The 15,895-nt window shown below is 41.4% G+C and overlaps 1 protein-coding gene across 1 annotated transcript; it reads left to right on the forward strand.

Moving 5' to 3' along the window:
• Nucleotides 1–1,989: 1,989 nt before the first annotated feature.
• On the forward strand, nt 1,990–15,511 carry LOC120519513 (protein kinase C eta type-like). The gene is made up of 8 exons (XM_039742493.1): nt 1,990–2,207; nt 2,538–2,572; nt 3,287–3,369; nt 4,503–4,632; nt 4,719–4,852; nt 5,508–5,636; nt 9,550–9,723; nt 15,353–15,511. The coding sequence occupies exons 1-8, from the start codon at nt 2,113–2,115 to the stop codon at nt 15,509–15,511; spliced, it is 939 nt and encodes a 312-aa protein (XP_039598427.1). The 5' UTR covers nt 1,990–2,112.
• Nucleotides 15,512–15,895: the final 384 nt, after the last annotated feature.

The following is a 15,895-nucleotide window of genomic DNA, read 5'->3' on the forward strand; positions in this document are numbered from 1 at the left end:
ATACATCAGTGTTTCTTTGAAGACCACTGCTTAGCCAAGTTACATCAGCAATGTGATCAATGTCACACTATATTTTTTCACACTGAAAACAAAAGATTGTGTTGCCAAAATAGAAACATTCCACTTGCTCTAAATGAGCCACCAGAATTAATCAAACACATTATGACTTCTACAGCAACTGAAAGAAGTAACTAATCAGAAAGCTTAAGTATCATCAACAGCTTATCTTTAACTTGATTTTTATTTGCATTTTGTTTAATGAATGGATTCTTCATGGTATCAAAATTGGGCCAAAGTTACGGGTTCACCTTTGTGGTTAAATCTGAGGTTGTCTGTTCTGGAAAGTTGAGTAAAGAGAGATGCTCTTAAGCCATCAACACCTGCCTGTGGTCTGTCTTAGGAGACTGAACTGACATGTGACATTAATGGCCCTATAAACCTGTTAGTCCCACAGAGGTATGAAGGACATCCTGGGAATGCCAAGCAGGCCCTTCTGTTTGAGCTGAATTTACTTATCACCTCCACCTTCCTTCTACTTCTTAATGAGAGCCAGGAACATGGAAGTGACCCAGGTGAAAACCACTGTAGTTGGTGCAGATGAAAGATTATTAGCGTCTTTCATGGAGCAATGCTATATTAAATTTGTAGATACAAGTGGCAAAAGAAGCTGTTAAGTTATCTATATCTATATATATAAAATCCAACGTCTGTCAGTATGTCTGTCTGCTTTTCAGAGTGAACTACTTAATGGATTTAGATTTTGCTTGAACATTCCAGTTCATTTTGCGACTTCTCTCAGCACGCTAAGTATGATAGTTTGCTTGCGGAACCGATTTATTTGCGTGAATCCGAAAGAGCGGCTGCATGCCAAGGGAAGGCTCTCCTCATTCACGCGCCGCCCTCCATTCGAGTAGGCCTACCTCTGTTGGAGTATACCTTGCCTCCACTTAGCTAGTGATACCTGTTTATTGAACAGACATTATCATCTACAGATTGTTAAGGAGTAACGTTTGATGTTTTTGAGAGAGAGAGATCACAGCTACGTGTGTTTTAAAGGATCGTCACAGATATTACGGCCATGTGCTTTTCTCCCCACCCTCTCCTATCAGAGCTGAACACGATCAGATACAGTGCGAATGTTTGACATTGGAGCATACCTACCTTCCGCTTGGCCAGAATTACATTTTTTTATTGATTTTTAAAGTTTGTCCTGTTTCACTACTACGCGGGTGGAGCCGCGGGGGACATTTAGTATGTAATATTAGCAAGAGTGTCTGTAGATCTGAATGAGAGATGCAGATCGGAGGAAGCAGCAGTGGCCAAAATGAAGGCCCAGAGGTGAGAGCAGCCTAGTTAGGCCACGAACCAGAGACAAGCCATGACCCAGGAAGGGGGCTAGAAATGAAAAGTTTGATCAACAGTGAAACCTGTCATTCCGGAGAAGCAGTGTACTTTCCATCTAAGCCATGGCACACTGGATCAGCTCTTTGCCCTTGAATAGGTGCTTGAGTGGGTCATGGGAGTTTCCGGTCCTGTCTGTGTTTATTTTGTAGTTGTAGAGTGATTAAGAGCAGTCAACTAAGATGATGTGTGTATAGTACCTCTGGGAAGTCCCATCAAAACAATATCTCAGACATTAGGTAGACTTAGCATGCGTGGAAATTCCTCAGGAGTAGCTGGAGGCTGAGACTGCAGATCAGGAAGTCTAATCTGAGCAGTTTGGCCTTCAGTCATCTCGACTAAACAGACAGTGAGAGCAGCATTTGGTTTTTATGATTTACCCTTGGTGTTGTAATGTGAGGTACCTTCATACATTGTGTGATATTTGCCTTATAAATTCACGAATTGCTCACAATAATGCAAGTGTTGTCAATCTTTTTTATTAGTCCTTATTTCTGTGTCTTATTTTGTTATGTACGTCTTGACTCTCTTATTACTTCTGTTCCTGTGACAGTATGTATGAGTACTGTGCGTGCAACTACTTCAAAACAATTAGACAATTTCTCCACTAAGTTATTGAAAGTGAAGCCCTGATTCGGACTTATTTCTTCAGAGTCAGCGACCAGCAATGGCCGGATCTACAAACAACTATCCAGGAAGCGTCAGAGAGCGATGCGCCGACGAGTGCACCAGGTGCACGGACACAAATTCATGTCAACGTACCTGCGGCAGCCAACCTACTGTTCCCACTGCAAGGACTTTATTTGGTAGGTAGAAGAAAGCCTTCCGGTTTTCGGGGTCTACACTGGCAATAACCTCAGGGACACCTGGTCCACTCGCTCGTACTGAACAATTAAATGTAAGGAGAAAATGCTTCCTAGGTGCACCACAGCCAAGTGAGCCCCTGCTGCAGCCTTGTGTCAGAAGGTTTCTCAGTTTGCAGATAGCAAGACTACCAGATCAATAACTTTGGGAACGAGACATGGTGACTCCCCAGATACCCAAAATGCAACACTTCATGTTAAGGCTTACCTTTTCTTAAACAACTTGCTATTTGTAAATGTCAGTGCTTAACTCTTTACATGTTTGTCTTCTAGGGGAGTGTTCAACAGACAAGGATATCAGTGTCAAGGTACGCATTGCCACCTTTGAAATACTTAAGCTTAATTTGTTTCAGAGATTCCTCTTTTGGATCAAATAGATTTGTTTGCAGTGATTGAAGCTGAGTTTTGTATGTGTTTACCATTGTAATAATTTTCATATAACCTTTGTTAAACTTGCATGTCTGCATGATGTTGAATCTCATTCCAGTTCAGACGCATTATCCCCAGTGTGCCTCTGAGACTCGGCCTAGCTCAGATACTTGATCACAGTGTGTCTCCAACTCTCATTACAGCTCAGACAATTTGCTGCTTTTTCTTCCTGTGCCTCATCCCTGTTCAGGCACTGTCTCCCATTGTTTCTGCAGGCCCTTCTGGTTTCTAGATTGAGCATGTCTTATGTTATATGTAAACCTAATGAACACAAGAAGGGGTGGCTGATAACATGAAGGGCTAGTAGCTGTTTACAGGGGTCGGCCAATAAATAGCAAAATGAATATAGTAAAAGTCTAAAATTGATATTCTTTTTAAAGTTTGGGTACATAAAAATGTATTTTTAAATAGTTTTTGCGGACCTATGCCTGGAAGGTGCTGCTTTTCATACGATAGCGTTAACATATGTCCAGTTCTCTATTATTGTGCAGCTACTTGTGCTCAGACATGTCAGTTCTAAGTCTGTTAGTAATAACATCAGATGACCATTCCAGCTTGCCTCTAATCCTACCTCCAATTTTATCTTTTTTTAGTCTGCACATGTGTTGTGCACAAGCGATGCCACCAGCTAATTGTCACAGCTTGTCCACGCATGAAAAAGCACTCCAACGATGAGGTATGGCTAACAAAAAGATTAAGATAATACCATTTCTGAAATCAATTTTGTGTGACTCTCTAGCAAAACCAAACAGGCAATGAGATTTTCTTGAATGAGATGCTGTACTTTCAGGTATTAGGTGGATGTCGGTGCATTTGCTAACCGGCATGGTCAGCTGGCATATCCTCTAAGATGAGTTTGCCAAGCTTGCCAGTAGAAGGACCATGTAGCAGGGCTGATGAATAAAATATAAATGTATATCTGTTGCCTCAAAGACCCAAGAGACTGGGTTTGAATTACATGTTTTGGCACTATCTGTGTGGAGTTTGCATGTTGTCCCTGTATCCCTTGTGACAAGAATACGTAGGAGACATCAAAGGTTTGGGGCAGCTACCCATATAATATGCCCTGGCTGCAAATGGGTAAGTTGAGTTGTGCTCCATACAAAGTCAAAAACAGATCTGATTTAGACGTGTAAAGATGGCGGCTTTAAAGACCGAGACAGGGACTGATGTCCTCGGGGCCAGAAGTGCCGTCATCATTGACACCGAAACTGGAAGTGACATTTTCATGGCCGCCAGAACCGTGTGGGATTTCCTGTGAATAGTATGCAGAGGATCGTGTGAGAAAGTCAGTTCACCTCGCTACCCCCTGGTCTGGCGTGGAACTACCATTGTTCAAGCCCTTTAGCTCCCTTCCATGCGTGCGTGTGTGACACTCTATGTTTTCTTTTTTCCTCTCACATTCCAAAGATTTATATGTGAGGAAGACTGTCAAATAGGAATTGGCCCTGTGTGAGTGAGTTTGGGTGTAAGCATGCCTTGTGAGGACTGGCTCACTGTCCAATGTTGGTCTCTAGCTGCTGACAAATTTGGGCCCGTGATCCTTAACTGGACAAAGCAGGAGCGGGTAATGAATGAACAAATGGTCTGAAACTGTCCCCAGGTGTTATCCTAGTGGTTTAGTCAGGTAAAGTGCACTTTATGTGCAGACTTTGAAATGTAAAAAGTGTAATCAGTTTGCATTTATGAAGTAAATTTAATCTTTTGAGGTCACATAGCCAGTACATAACAATAAGATCCAGGCCCTACTGTGTTTGGTTCTTAGGTGTGGTATGATGACTTTGCTGAATGTTTTGTCATGTTTGCTAGGTCACTGCCAAGGGGTTTGGTATCAACATACCTCACAAGTTCGAGAGCCACAACTACAAGAAGCCCACATTCTGTAACCACTGCGGCTCCCTCCTCTGGGGTCTAATGAAGCAAGGACTGCAATGCAGAAGTAAGTCAATGAACATCCCATCTTATGACAATTAAAGCCCCTACTGGTGTATGTAGCTTTATTTTTTGTCCAATTTTTTTTTTCAGTATGTAAAATGAATGTACACATGCGGTGCCAGGGAAATGTGGCACCCAATTGTGGCGTGAACAACGTGGAGCTGGCCAACAAGCTGGCAGAGATGGGTCTGCAGGCAGGAGGGCTGTCCAAACGTCACTCTATGGTATTGTGTTTTGCCATTTATTGATGATATAGTGCCTTTATAATGTTATTTGTTTTTTGGCACTTAGATGTATGTGATATGTGTCACTGTGACTTTTATAGGTTTGGATGTTTGTATTGTATGATTGAGTCTTTGGTGGTCTAATGAAGCTTTCTCAATAGCACTTCAGCTGGGGTTAGAAGATGGCCAACCCTCTTAGCAAAGTGAGGCACTGGGCGAGTGTTAATAACAGGTCATTTGACATTTATTCCCATGTTTAACTTTCATTTCCATTTATTAATTCATTTTCAGTAAATCAAACTACTAAAGATATTTTAAAAGAACAGGCAAGTGTTCATTTTAAACTCTAAAGTGATTTTTTTTGCAAAGTGCAATCAGCATGAATACACCCAGGTTCCATGATTTGGGAGACTGATCAGCATGATTTGAATCATGTTAGACTTTACCCATTTCCATATAGTGAAACAGAACACCAGCAGAGGACAACATGTTAGATGTAAAAAGCCAAGTTACATCCTAATAAGAGTGCTGGTGTGGAGGAGAACTCAGCCATTTCAATGTGTGCACATTTTGTGGTGAAATTGTAACAGGCTTTCTGCATGTGCACGTGAAGCCACTAGAGGTCACTATGACACTTTAGCAATTCTGTTTGCAGAGACCCAGTCCTGTTAGAGCGTACATGGAGACACAAGAGCAGCAGATCAGCTCGGAGTCCCAGGGGAAGAAACTCGGCATCTATGATTTCACTTTCCTGCAAGTTCTTGGCAAAGGCAGCTTTGGGAAGGTTAGTATACCACAAGGGGCATATGCAGTATTTTTTTCTCCTCCAAAGTTTTCTTTCCCTCTTTTGACTACATTATGCATTATAATGTACATCAAACTAGTGAGTTCCTATCTCTCTAAATTCACCCCTATAACTGTAGTGTAGTTTACCAACTATTCTATCTCTCCGTACATTTCCTGCACTTGTGTTTATTTCTTAGTTATAGTGAGTTTACAATTAGTTTTATTTGTGCTCATACTGTACACATTGTTTCATCTCATCCTTGGTGCCCATCCATCCATCCATTTTCTACCACTTATCCAATCTGGGCCTGCAGTCTAAGCAAACATGCCCAGATGTCTCCACCCCACCTCTTATAACTTCTTCAGGGAGATACTGAAGCTTTCTCAGGCCAGCCGGGAGATGTTATCTCTCCAACATATTCTGGGTCTTTTCAGAGGTCTCCCCCCAGTTGGACAATGCCTGAAACACCTCCACATGGAGACATCCAGGAAGCATCTTAATCAAATGCTCAAACCACCTCAACTGGCTCCTTTTGATGTTGAGGAGCAGCTGCTGTACTTTGAGCTCCTCCTAATTATTTCTATAGCACATTTTCATACAAGGGATGTAGCTCAAAGTGCTTTATAAGATATCAAAGAAATAGTTACTGTGCATGCAAAGAAACAACAAATTAAAATTAGATAAGAATAATAATAAATAATCAATTCTTCTTATACTTCTTCACTTTTTCCCACTTCTATGTGCTGTGAATATCCTTTATCATTTCTCCATACATCTTGGTCCGGTACCTCCTTGCCAGTCAAGCCCTTTTCCTTCAGATCTTCTTTTACATTGTCCATCCATCTCCGCTTCGGCCTCCCTCACTTTGTCTTCCCCTGTACTTCCATTCCCATCACTCTTTTGGTGCATTTTTATTGTCTGTCCTCATCAAATGTCCATACCACTTTCCTATACTTTCTTAGGCATCTCTCACAATATTGTTGTACCTCTGATTGTCTCATTTCTCACTTTGTCCTTCTTTGTAACTCCACACATCCACCTCAACATTCTGATTTCTGCCACATTCATCTTCTTCTCATATGCTTCCTTTACTGCCCATTTCTCAGCTTCATATATCACTGCTGGTCTTGCTGCTCTCTTAAAAACCTTATCTTAAGCCCTCACCTTAATTCCTCAATCACACAATATTCCTGATACCTTCTTCCAATTGTTCCATCCATCCATCCAAATGCGTTATCTCTGCATCTAATTTTCCATCTTGGGTTACCACCAGTCCTAGATACTGTAATTAAATGTATCCACTTTTTTCAATAGCTCTCCCTGCAGGCTAACTTCTGAATCCTGATCATCTTTAAACCACATATATGCTGTCTTTTTCCTATTTATCTTCAGTCCTCTGTCTTCCAAAGCCCTTCTCCATTCTTCTAACTTCCTCTTCATTCGCTCTTTTCTGGTGCTACACAACACAATGTCATCAACAAAAAGCCTGCACCACGGGGATTGGGCTTTTATCCCTTGACTCAATACATCCATGACAAGAGCCAAAAGTTAAAGACTTAAAGAAGATCCCTGGTGCAGACCTAATGTGACTGGGATCTTGTCTGTTACCCCAACACTGCTTTTAACTCGAATCCTCACTCCCTCATGCATATACTGGACAAAACTTAAATACTTCTGGTACCCTTTTCTCTCTCATGCACCTCCAGACCTTTTGACGTGGCACGCTATCATAAGCCTTCTCTAAATCATAAACACCAAATCTAAATAACACCATATGTGATATTTTCTGTTTTTCTCAATGCTTCCCTATCATATGTGCAATGCATGAAAATAAACCATTACCTAACCTGATGGTATCTGTGTCTTCCCTGATTAAAACATCTTTTGTTGTCATTTTGTAGTCTTAACTTAAAATAAAACAGCTTTGACCTTAATTTCCAGTTTTCCCAGGAGTTATTGCCATGAAGCCTATTGTTATGTTGGCAGTTATAATTATAAGGATTAAAAGGATAGATTAGAGATAGCTTGTTCTCTTTCTGTCTGGACCACACTTCACAAAGTCCCAGTCCTCTGACATACATAGAGGCAGAGCACGTCCAAAACAAAACAAGCCCCCCAGCAGCGGCATATAAGGTTCAAATACTACAAGCATAAAATCTAATCTTAAACAGTCTTGAGATAGCAAACCTAGGGAATGATGTTAAAAAGTAGCCCTGGATAAGCATAGTAAGCCGTAATACAACAAACCAAGGGTATGATGTTAAACAGTCTCCTTTAAATAATTCATTAATTATTTTTTTAAAATTACACATACTTACAATATACAGTATGCATATAATTGTAATTAAAGCATAAACAAAAAGTGGATGTATAATTACGGTATCAGTATCATTGTAAGCAGATCAAACAGCTGGTAAGATCTTCTTTGCCATGCCAGGACAGAATGTGACTCACAATCGTATTTTAAAAGAGTGTTTAAATCAGTTTTCTTAGCTCTTTTGCTGCTTCCTCCATAGAGGTAAAAATGTAGAGCTTGCCAAAATATCTTTTAAATCCATTGCTGGTGTTTCTTGTGACTACAATGAGCTGTGACAAGAGAAGAGGAGACATAATTCACTCCATAGCAAAAACAGTGAGTACACAAGAGCACTGGAAGAGATCGCTGGAGCCATCATCAGCAGTGATGGACTACCAAGTGAAGTTTTTTATGAAAGGCTGTGTTCTTCTCCTAATGTATTATCTGAATACTCAGGAAAACAGAAGAATTATGTGTTTGTTTCAGCAAGACAGCAGAGGCAGTATCAAAAGTCAGCTTAAAAAGCAACCAGTGAGCAACCTGTGAAATTCTACACTGTAATGGACTTCAGTTCACATGACTGCATGGATCTCTGGATAGTGTCACGAAGAACAGTTCTCTCAATTAAAGAAGGCAGTCTTGGAGTCAAGAGAGGAATGCAGAAATATCTTTATTAAACAGCAATGTAACAAAGAGACTTGACCATTAGTACTCAACTAGGAAGTGTATTGGCTTATATTACATTTCTTACCATCTATGCAAAATACTCTCCTCCTTCTAGCTGTTCCCACCATTATCTAATGTCCAAGCCCTCTAATTTCCAACATCTATTGTCCATCATATGACCAAAACTTGTCAACATTATTCCTTAACCTGTGCATGTGTCTGAGACGTGTTTATTGATCAATTTCCACCATTTAAGTTGGAATCATGAGGACCCACGCATAAGATACTGGGCTGCTCAAACAAAAGTTACTTGATGCACAGGCATCTCTCAAGGCTGAAACTGCAAGCAGCTTCATCTCTAAGACAATGAATGCACTTAGTTTTTTTATAGTACACACTACCCTTGGCTTGTCCTCACCTCATGCTAGCAAACAGGCAGGATAGCAGGGGCCAAACTACTACAAGTAAAAGCAAGTGGCATTGAGTTGATAAACACAGGCAGTTTTCTAGCTGTTTGGAAGAAATAAAAATACAGACACGAGCCTTTAATAATTAACTCTTTTATAACCCAAAGCTAGCTAAACAAGTTTTGCTTTAACTCGATTAAAAAGCATTGATACATAAGGAGGCATTGATCCATAAACTTACATTCTCTATAATATCTGGAATCAAAGCTAAGATCTCTGAAAAAGACTTGAAACTGCTATGAAGTGTTTCCACTTGGTGGAATCTGACTACAACATCAAAGCTTAAGCAGCCAGCAAAACCTTTCTATTGCATACCCTAAACGTTGTTCAGGTTATTTTCACTGCTGTATTCAAAGCAGCAGAGAATCGAAAGCTGGGCCTACTCCAACCCTAGTGCATAAATATGCAGACTTAGTGCTGACTTTAGTCAATGTCATAGCAATTTGTAGATTTGCAGCTAATCTCTTCTGTTTACTCTTAGGTAATGCTGGCCAGGTTGAAAGACAGTGAACAAGTCTTTGCAGTGAAGGTGCTCAAAAAGGACATAATCCTACAAGATGACGATGTTGAGTGCACAATGACAGAAAAACGTGTCTTATCAATGGCTGGAGATCACCCATACCTCACCCAACTGTTCTGCTGCTTCCAGACTCCAGTGAGTATTAAGGAACTGCTCCCTCCAAGAGTACTATGCTGAACTTATTGACATGGACACTGGGGGGCAGTATAAATCAATTTCAGGACTGATTTGCAGTGAAAGCTTCACATGAATTTTCCTTCATACACAGTAATTACACTTAGGCCTGCAGGTTGATTGGTTTCCAAAATGCAGAAGCTGACAGACTCAGTTTTTCCTCCCAGCATATCAAACCTGTTCTGACTAGTTTCTGCAACATTAAAGGAGGCTGACACTGCTGAGTGCCTGGCCCATAGCTGAACCAGCAGCAAGTCAGAATGCATTCTACCATATGAAAGTCCACTTTGGCAAGTAGTCTCAATAGTAATGCTTGGGCAGTTTCTTTTGGGGTAACTGAAGATTAAAGAAGGTGAACAATAGATGATAAGCACCAAGGCAACCCGTTCAAAAAGTGTTATTCCAATGTACTGCCAGATGTTTGTGTTCTCGACAGAAAGGATTTATTGCTGTCTGTGGTGCTGTTCATTAGGGGTCTGTAGCAGTGCAGGGTTTATTTTTTAAAAACACAGTCTGACTCAGGTTTGTGAGTATGTCTGTGCCACAGATATGGCTGCACAGCTGTGGGGTGTTTAATGGTGAAACTAGCTTATTGCTTGTTAACATGCTCATCTGTTCACCATTGGCACTCTACAGGTTGTTAAGCAAAGAACCTGAACCTACCAAGAATTAAAGAGCCTGAGTAGGACAAAGAGGTGCAGAAAAGGGTTAATAAAGAAAGAGTGAAAAAAGAGAAGATTGGAAGTGTGAGCCAGTGTGCAGTGGGCAGGAAGCAAGGTGGTCAGGTGGTCTCGCATGGGAGTGAGAGGAATGGCACTCCGTGGGGAAGGTTGCTCCTGTTGAGCAATTTGGAGGAGCAAGAGCAATTGAGTGCTGCCGTCTTAGCCCCACACTTTTTGATGCACCAGTTTTGCTGTTGTGTGTCCTCATTGCATCTATCTTGGTCCATCCTGATCATGGCTAACGATGCCCTGGTAAAAGGATGAGGCCAGGACTGCAGCCAACCAGGCATTACACTCACACCTACCCTAATGCTTGACGGCTAAGATTATGGCAGACAGACCTTCTGAAGATGCATTATTTCTTAACTGTGAATTTCTGAACAGGTTGTGACCTGAAATGTGTGAACATTTTCATACCTGTACCTGCCACTGTTTGGTGTGGTAACTAAATAAATTCCTCATGTGGGAACAATTTGACATCAAACCAAATTTTCACTAAGCCCATTAAGGTGTACAACTTTACATACTGTGCCAAGACCCAAAAATGCATCCTGGAGGCACAACATTGCTCATAATGAGTAGATGCGGTCAGTAAATAAAATTCCCCAAGGAGAAAAATCACACAACATAACCTAGCCTACTGAGAAGGTTTTATGCAAACAACATGGTCCTGTTGACTTCATTGGACTGTGAACTCAAGCATGCTTTGGGGCGGTGTGCAAACAAGTGTGAGGTGGCAGGGATGAGGATCAACACCTCTAAATCTGAGGCCATGTTCCTCAGTAAGAAAAAGGTGGACTGCCCTCTGTGAGTGAGTGGTGAGTTACTGCCTCAAGTGGTGGAATTTAAGTACCTTGGGGTCTCAAAAGGGATTGTGAGATCAACAGACGGATTGGGGTGGTGAACACAGTTATCTGGTTGCTCTGCTGATCCATAGTGGTAAAAAAGGAGCTGAGCCAGAAGGCAAAGTTCTCAATTTACCAGTTGATCTACATGTCTATCCTCACCTATGGTCATGAGCTTTGTGTAGAATTTTAATGAAATATTTTTAATTAATACATAATAATTTTCACAATTTAATACAAGTATATACTTAAATTAAGTTGTATCAATGATTATTAAAAGCCTAAGTAAAAGGACTGAAGGAAACTAAAGGGTTAACTAAACATGGTTTAAAGCTTGGGCACGTGAGGGTTGCCTCATCTTAAGAGGAATCATCAAGGTAATTACTAAGGTTAAAATAAAGTAAATGAGTAATAAACACCCCCTTAAAAAGCAAGAACAAACTAGTGAGAAAGCCCAAACACTCCTATTATGAAGCGATGATAAGATCAATGGGATAACTCGTAGGACACCCCTATTACTGTAATGAAACAATGTTTGGAATAATGGAAGAATTGACATGTAATCAAAGTTACTGGTGGCTGTAGTCGATTGGCTAGGAGAACGGAATTCTGCATATTAAGAGTCAAATGACATGATGTTTTAGATAAGGTAATGGTAATTGAAAAGTATAAAAGGGAATGAATAATTTTATTAATTGCTCTCTCCACGGACTGAGACATTTGTGCATATCTATGTGCAAATAAAGAATTGTTCTGCATTTTGGTCTGGTCTCCAAGAATGATTTAGTTGAAAATAGAGGAAAGTTTTTCCCACAACAATCGCAGGTTTACTTTAAAATGAGATTTCTCCACCGGGTGGCAAAGCCCTCCCTCAGAGATAGAGTGACAAGCATATACATGGAGGAATTGAGGTGGTTCAAGACTCTGATAGGGATGTTTTCCGGATGCCTACCTACAGAGGTTTTACAAGTACAGACACCTGGGACGAAATCCCTGGCTTTGACCCAGGGCTCACTGGGAGGATTATGCTTCCCAGATGGCCTGGAAATGCCTTGCGATCCCATAGTATGATTTATCAAGTGTGACTGGGGAAAATAATGTATAGATCTTACTGCTAACACTGTTGCACCCATGAACTGGTCTTGAATGAGCAATTAAAAATTAAATGAAATAAGCCTAGCTTATTTTCTTACCCTGTACGAATGGGGAATCTGGCACAGCTAGGTCCTACAATCTGAGTTTGCATACACACATTCCGCTTTCTATATTAGATTTACAGTCACTCTCCATCAGGGGTTGCAAGGACAGCAGACTCCACAAGGAGGAGCTCTAACCACTTTGTCTAAATACTGGCTAGCTCCCTGCGCAGAAGTGGCTGTGATGGGACTGGAAGTGCATTAAAAATGTTTGTGAGTTGGTGTTTAAAAGAGACAGACAACTTTGAGCTGGGAGCCTTGAAGTGAGTGCTTTGGCAAGGGATCGGTTTGTGTGGCCAGAATGTGAACAAGCATAGGCTTTATAGGAAGGTGAACAGAGCGTGTTCTGGACTGTCCCTTAGAGACAGTAGCACTGACATCCTGGAGAGGCTTGGAGTGGAGCTGCTGACCCTCTGCATCGAGAGGAGCAAGTTGGTTCTATGGGCCATCCCATGTGATAGGTAAGGGTATCCTCAGTATAGTCAAACCCTGCTGGGCTCTATTTATTATTTATCCTGCTGTTACTATAATATGTGTTCTCCCTCTTCTTCCCTTTGTAATAAAACCCTCCTTCTTTTTATAACTTTGGCTTATTTGGGGCTTTATTAGAATGGAGGACAGCTCAAGAGTGTCCACTAAAGTCAACAGCCTAGAGAGACAGACACATTCATCCCCACAAGCACACACCAACATAAACACACATACCTGCTGTATTTGTTTGTTTGGCTTGAATCTTGAAGGTCCAGCTCTAGTGGCCTTGAACGTGTTTAATGAACCCTGGAATTCCTCCATGGTTAATGAGTCACTATTCTGCCTGCAGTAAGCTTCTCAGTGAGCCACTGGAGCTCAGCAGCAAAGAGGATTACATCACAGAATGCCAGATGTGTTTACAGATGCATCAGTTTCCTCAAACATCCCAAAAATGTCCAAGTTAAGCTAAACGGAGGTTGGTATGAGTTTGTGAATGTTAGTGTACCCAGTGATGGACTGTCATACCATCTAAGAGTACTTCCTGCTTTTCTCCTGATGCTGCTGAGATACACCCCTTTTGATATAGTATTCATATCGGAAAATGGATGAATGAATAGAATTCACATTTTTTGGATAGCCTGACTGGAACAGGTATTGACGCAGTGGTTATGAGTGCCTGTGACAGACTCTTGCATGTCAGATGCTTCTCAGCTGTCAAGACAATGTGATGTGTTTATGCAGTCATCCTTTTGGCTAAAGGAGAGGTGTACAGTGCATCCGCAAAGAATTCACAACACAACACTTTTTCCACATTTTGTTATGTTACAGCCTTATTCCAAAATGGATTAAATTCATTTTTTTCCTCAGAATTCTACACATAACGCCCCATAATGAGAACGTGAAAAAAGTTTACTTGAGGTTTTTGCAAATTTATTAAAAATAAAAAAACTGAGAAATCAAATTGGTCATGTACATAAGTATTCACAGCCTTTGCTCAATACTTTGTCGATGCACCTTTGGTAGCAATTACAGCCTCAAGTCTTTTGGAATTTGATGCCACATGCTTGGCACACCTATCCTTGGCCAGTTTTACCCATTCCTCTTTGCAGCACCTCTCAAGCTCCATCAGGTTGGATGGGAAGCGTCGGTGCACAGCCATTTTAAGATCTCTCCAGAGATGTTCAATGGGATTCAAGTCTGGGCTCTGGCTGGGCCACTCAAGAACATTCACAGAGTCGTCCTGAAGCCACTCCTTTGATATCTTAGCTGTGTGCTTAGGGTCATTTTTCTGGTGATGAGCGGTGCCTGGTTTCCTTCAAACGTAACGCCTGGCATTCACACCAAAGAGTTCAATCTTTGTCTCATCAAACCAGAGGATTTTGTTTCTCATGGTCTGAGAGTCCATCAGGTGCCTTTTGGCAAACTTCATGCGGGCTGCCATGTGCCTTTTACTAAGGAGTGGCTTCCGTCTGGCCACTCTACCATACAGGCCTGATTGGTGGATTGCTGCAGAGATGGTTGTCCTTCTGGAAGGTTCTCCTCTCTCCACAGAGGACCTCTGGAGCTCTGACAGAGTGACCATTGGGTTCTTGGTCACCTCCCTGACTAAGGCCCTACTCCCCCGATTGCTCAATTTAGATAGCCAGCCAGCTCTAGGAAGAGTCCTGGTGGTTTTGAACTTCTTCCACTTACAGATGATGGAGGCCACTGTGCTCATTGGGACCTTCAAAGCAGCAGACATTTTTCTGTAACCTTCCCCAGATTTGTGCCTCGAGACAATCCTGTCTCGGAGGTCTACAGACAATTCCTTTGACTTCATGCTTGGTTTGTGCTCTGACATGAACTGTCAACTGTGGGACCTTATATAGACAGGTGTGTGCCTTTCCAAATCATGTCCAATCAACTGAATTTACCACAGGTGGACTCCAATTAAGCTGCAGAAACATCTCAAGGATGATCAAGGGAAACAGGATGCACCTGAGCTCAATTCTGAGCTTCATGGCAAATGCTGTGAATACTTATGTACACGTGATTTCTCAGTTTTATTATTTTTAATAAATTTGCAAAAACTAAACTTTTTTCATGTTGTCATTATGGGGTGTTGTGTGTAGAATTCTGAGGACATAACAAAATGTGGAAAAAGTGATGCTCTGTGAATACTTTCCGGATGCACTGTACTTATTTATTCCCCAGTGGTCCAGTTTCCTCTCTCTGTGCACAGATGGTTGAATTTGTGGTATGTGTCCTGCCTTGTGCTCCTGCTGCAAACATACAGGTATATTGTTTCATGAACCCATCGTGGTGTTGCTCCATTACTCATGTCAAGACTTATTTGCCTCTACTTTTAACTCTGCAGGACCGTCTGTTCTTTGTGATGGAATTTGTGAATGGCGGAGACCTCATGTTCCACATCCAGAGATCACGCAAGTTTGAGGAGAGCCGCGCCTGTTTCTATACTGCTGAAATCACTTCAGCACTCATGTTTTTACATGCTAAAGGAATTATTTACAGGTAAGCCACTCTTCTGGCATGCTGAAATTATGGCTGGTTAGCTGTAGCATGTGTAGTACCCAGGCAGCCACTAGATGGAGCCAAGAGAGAGAGAGAGAGAGAGAGTACAATGAAATTCTTACTTGCATTTCTGACCACCATCCAACACCTCAGCAATCTCTGGCACCATGATAAAGAAGAACATATTAAAACATACACATAAATATTGCACACTTGGTCTGTCTGCTTATGCTCCCCCTTGCTGAACTGTTCATGGAGCCATTAGTGGGCCATACAATTCAAATCATTCAGCTGAATTTTCCACTGCTAAGCCTTTTTCTGAATGAGCCAGAAAAATGTGTTGCAGACACAAGTACCTCATGTTCATCTATCTGCGTTGTCTGGTGAG

The sequence above is a fragment of the Polypterus senegalus genome, unplaced genomic scaffold (assembly GCF_016835505.1).
Source record: "Polypterus senegalus isolate Bchr_013 unplaced genomic scaffold, ASM1683550v1 scaffold_675, whole genome shotgun sequence".
Lineage (NCBI taxonomy): Eukaryota > Metazoa > Chordata > Cladistia > Polypteriformes > Polypteridae > Polypterus > Polypterus senegalus.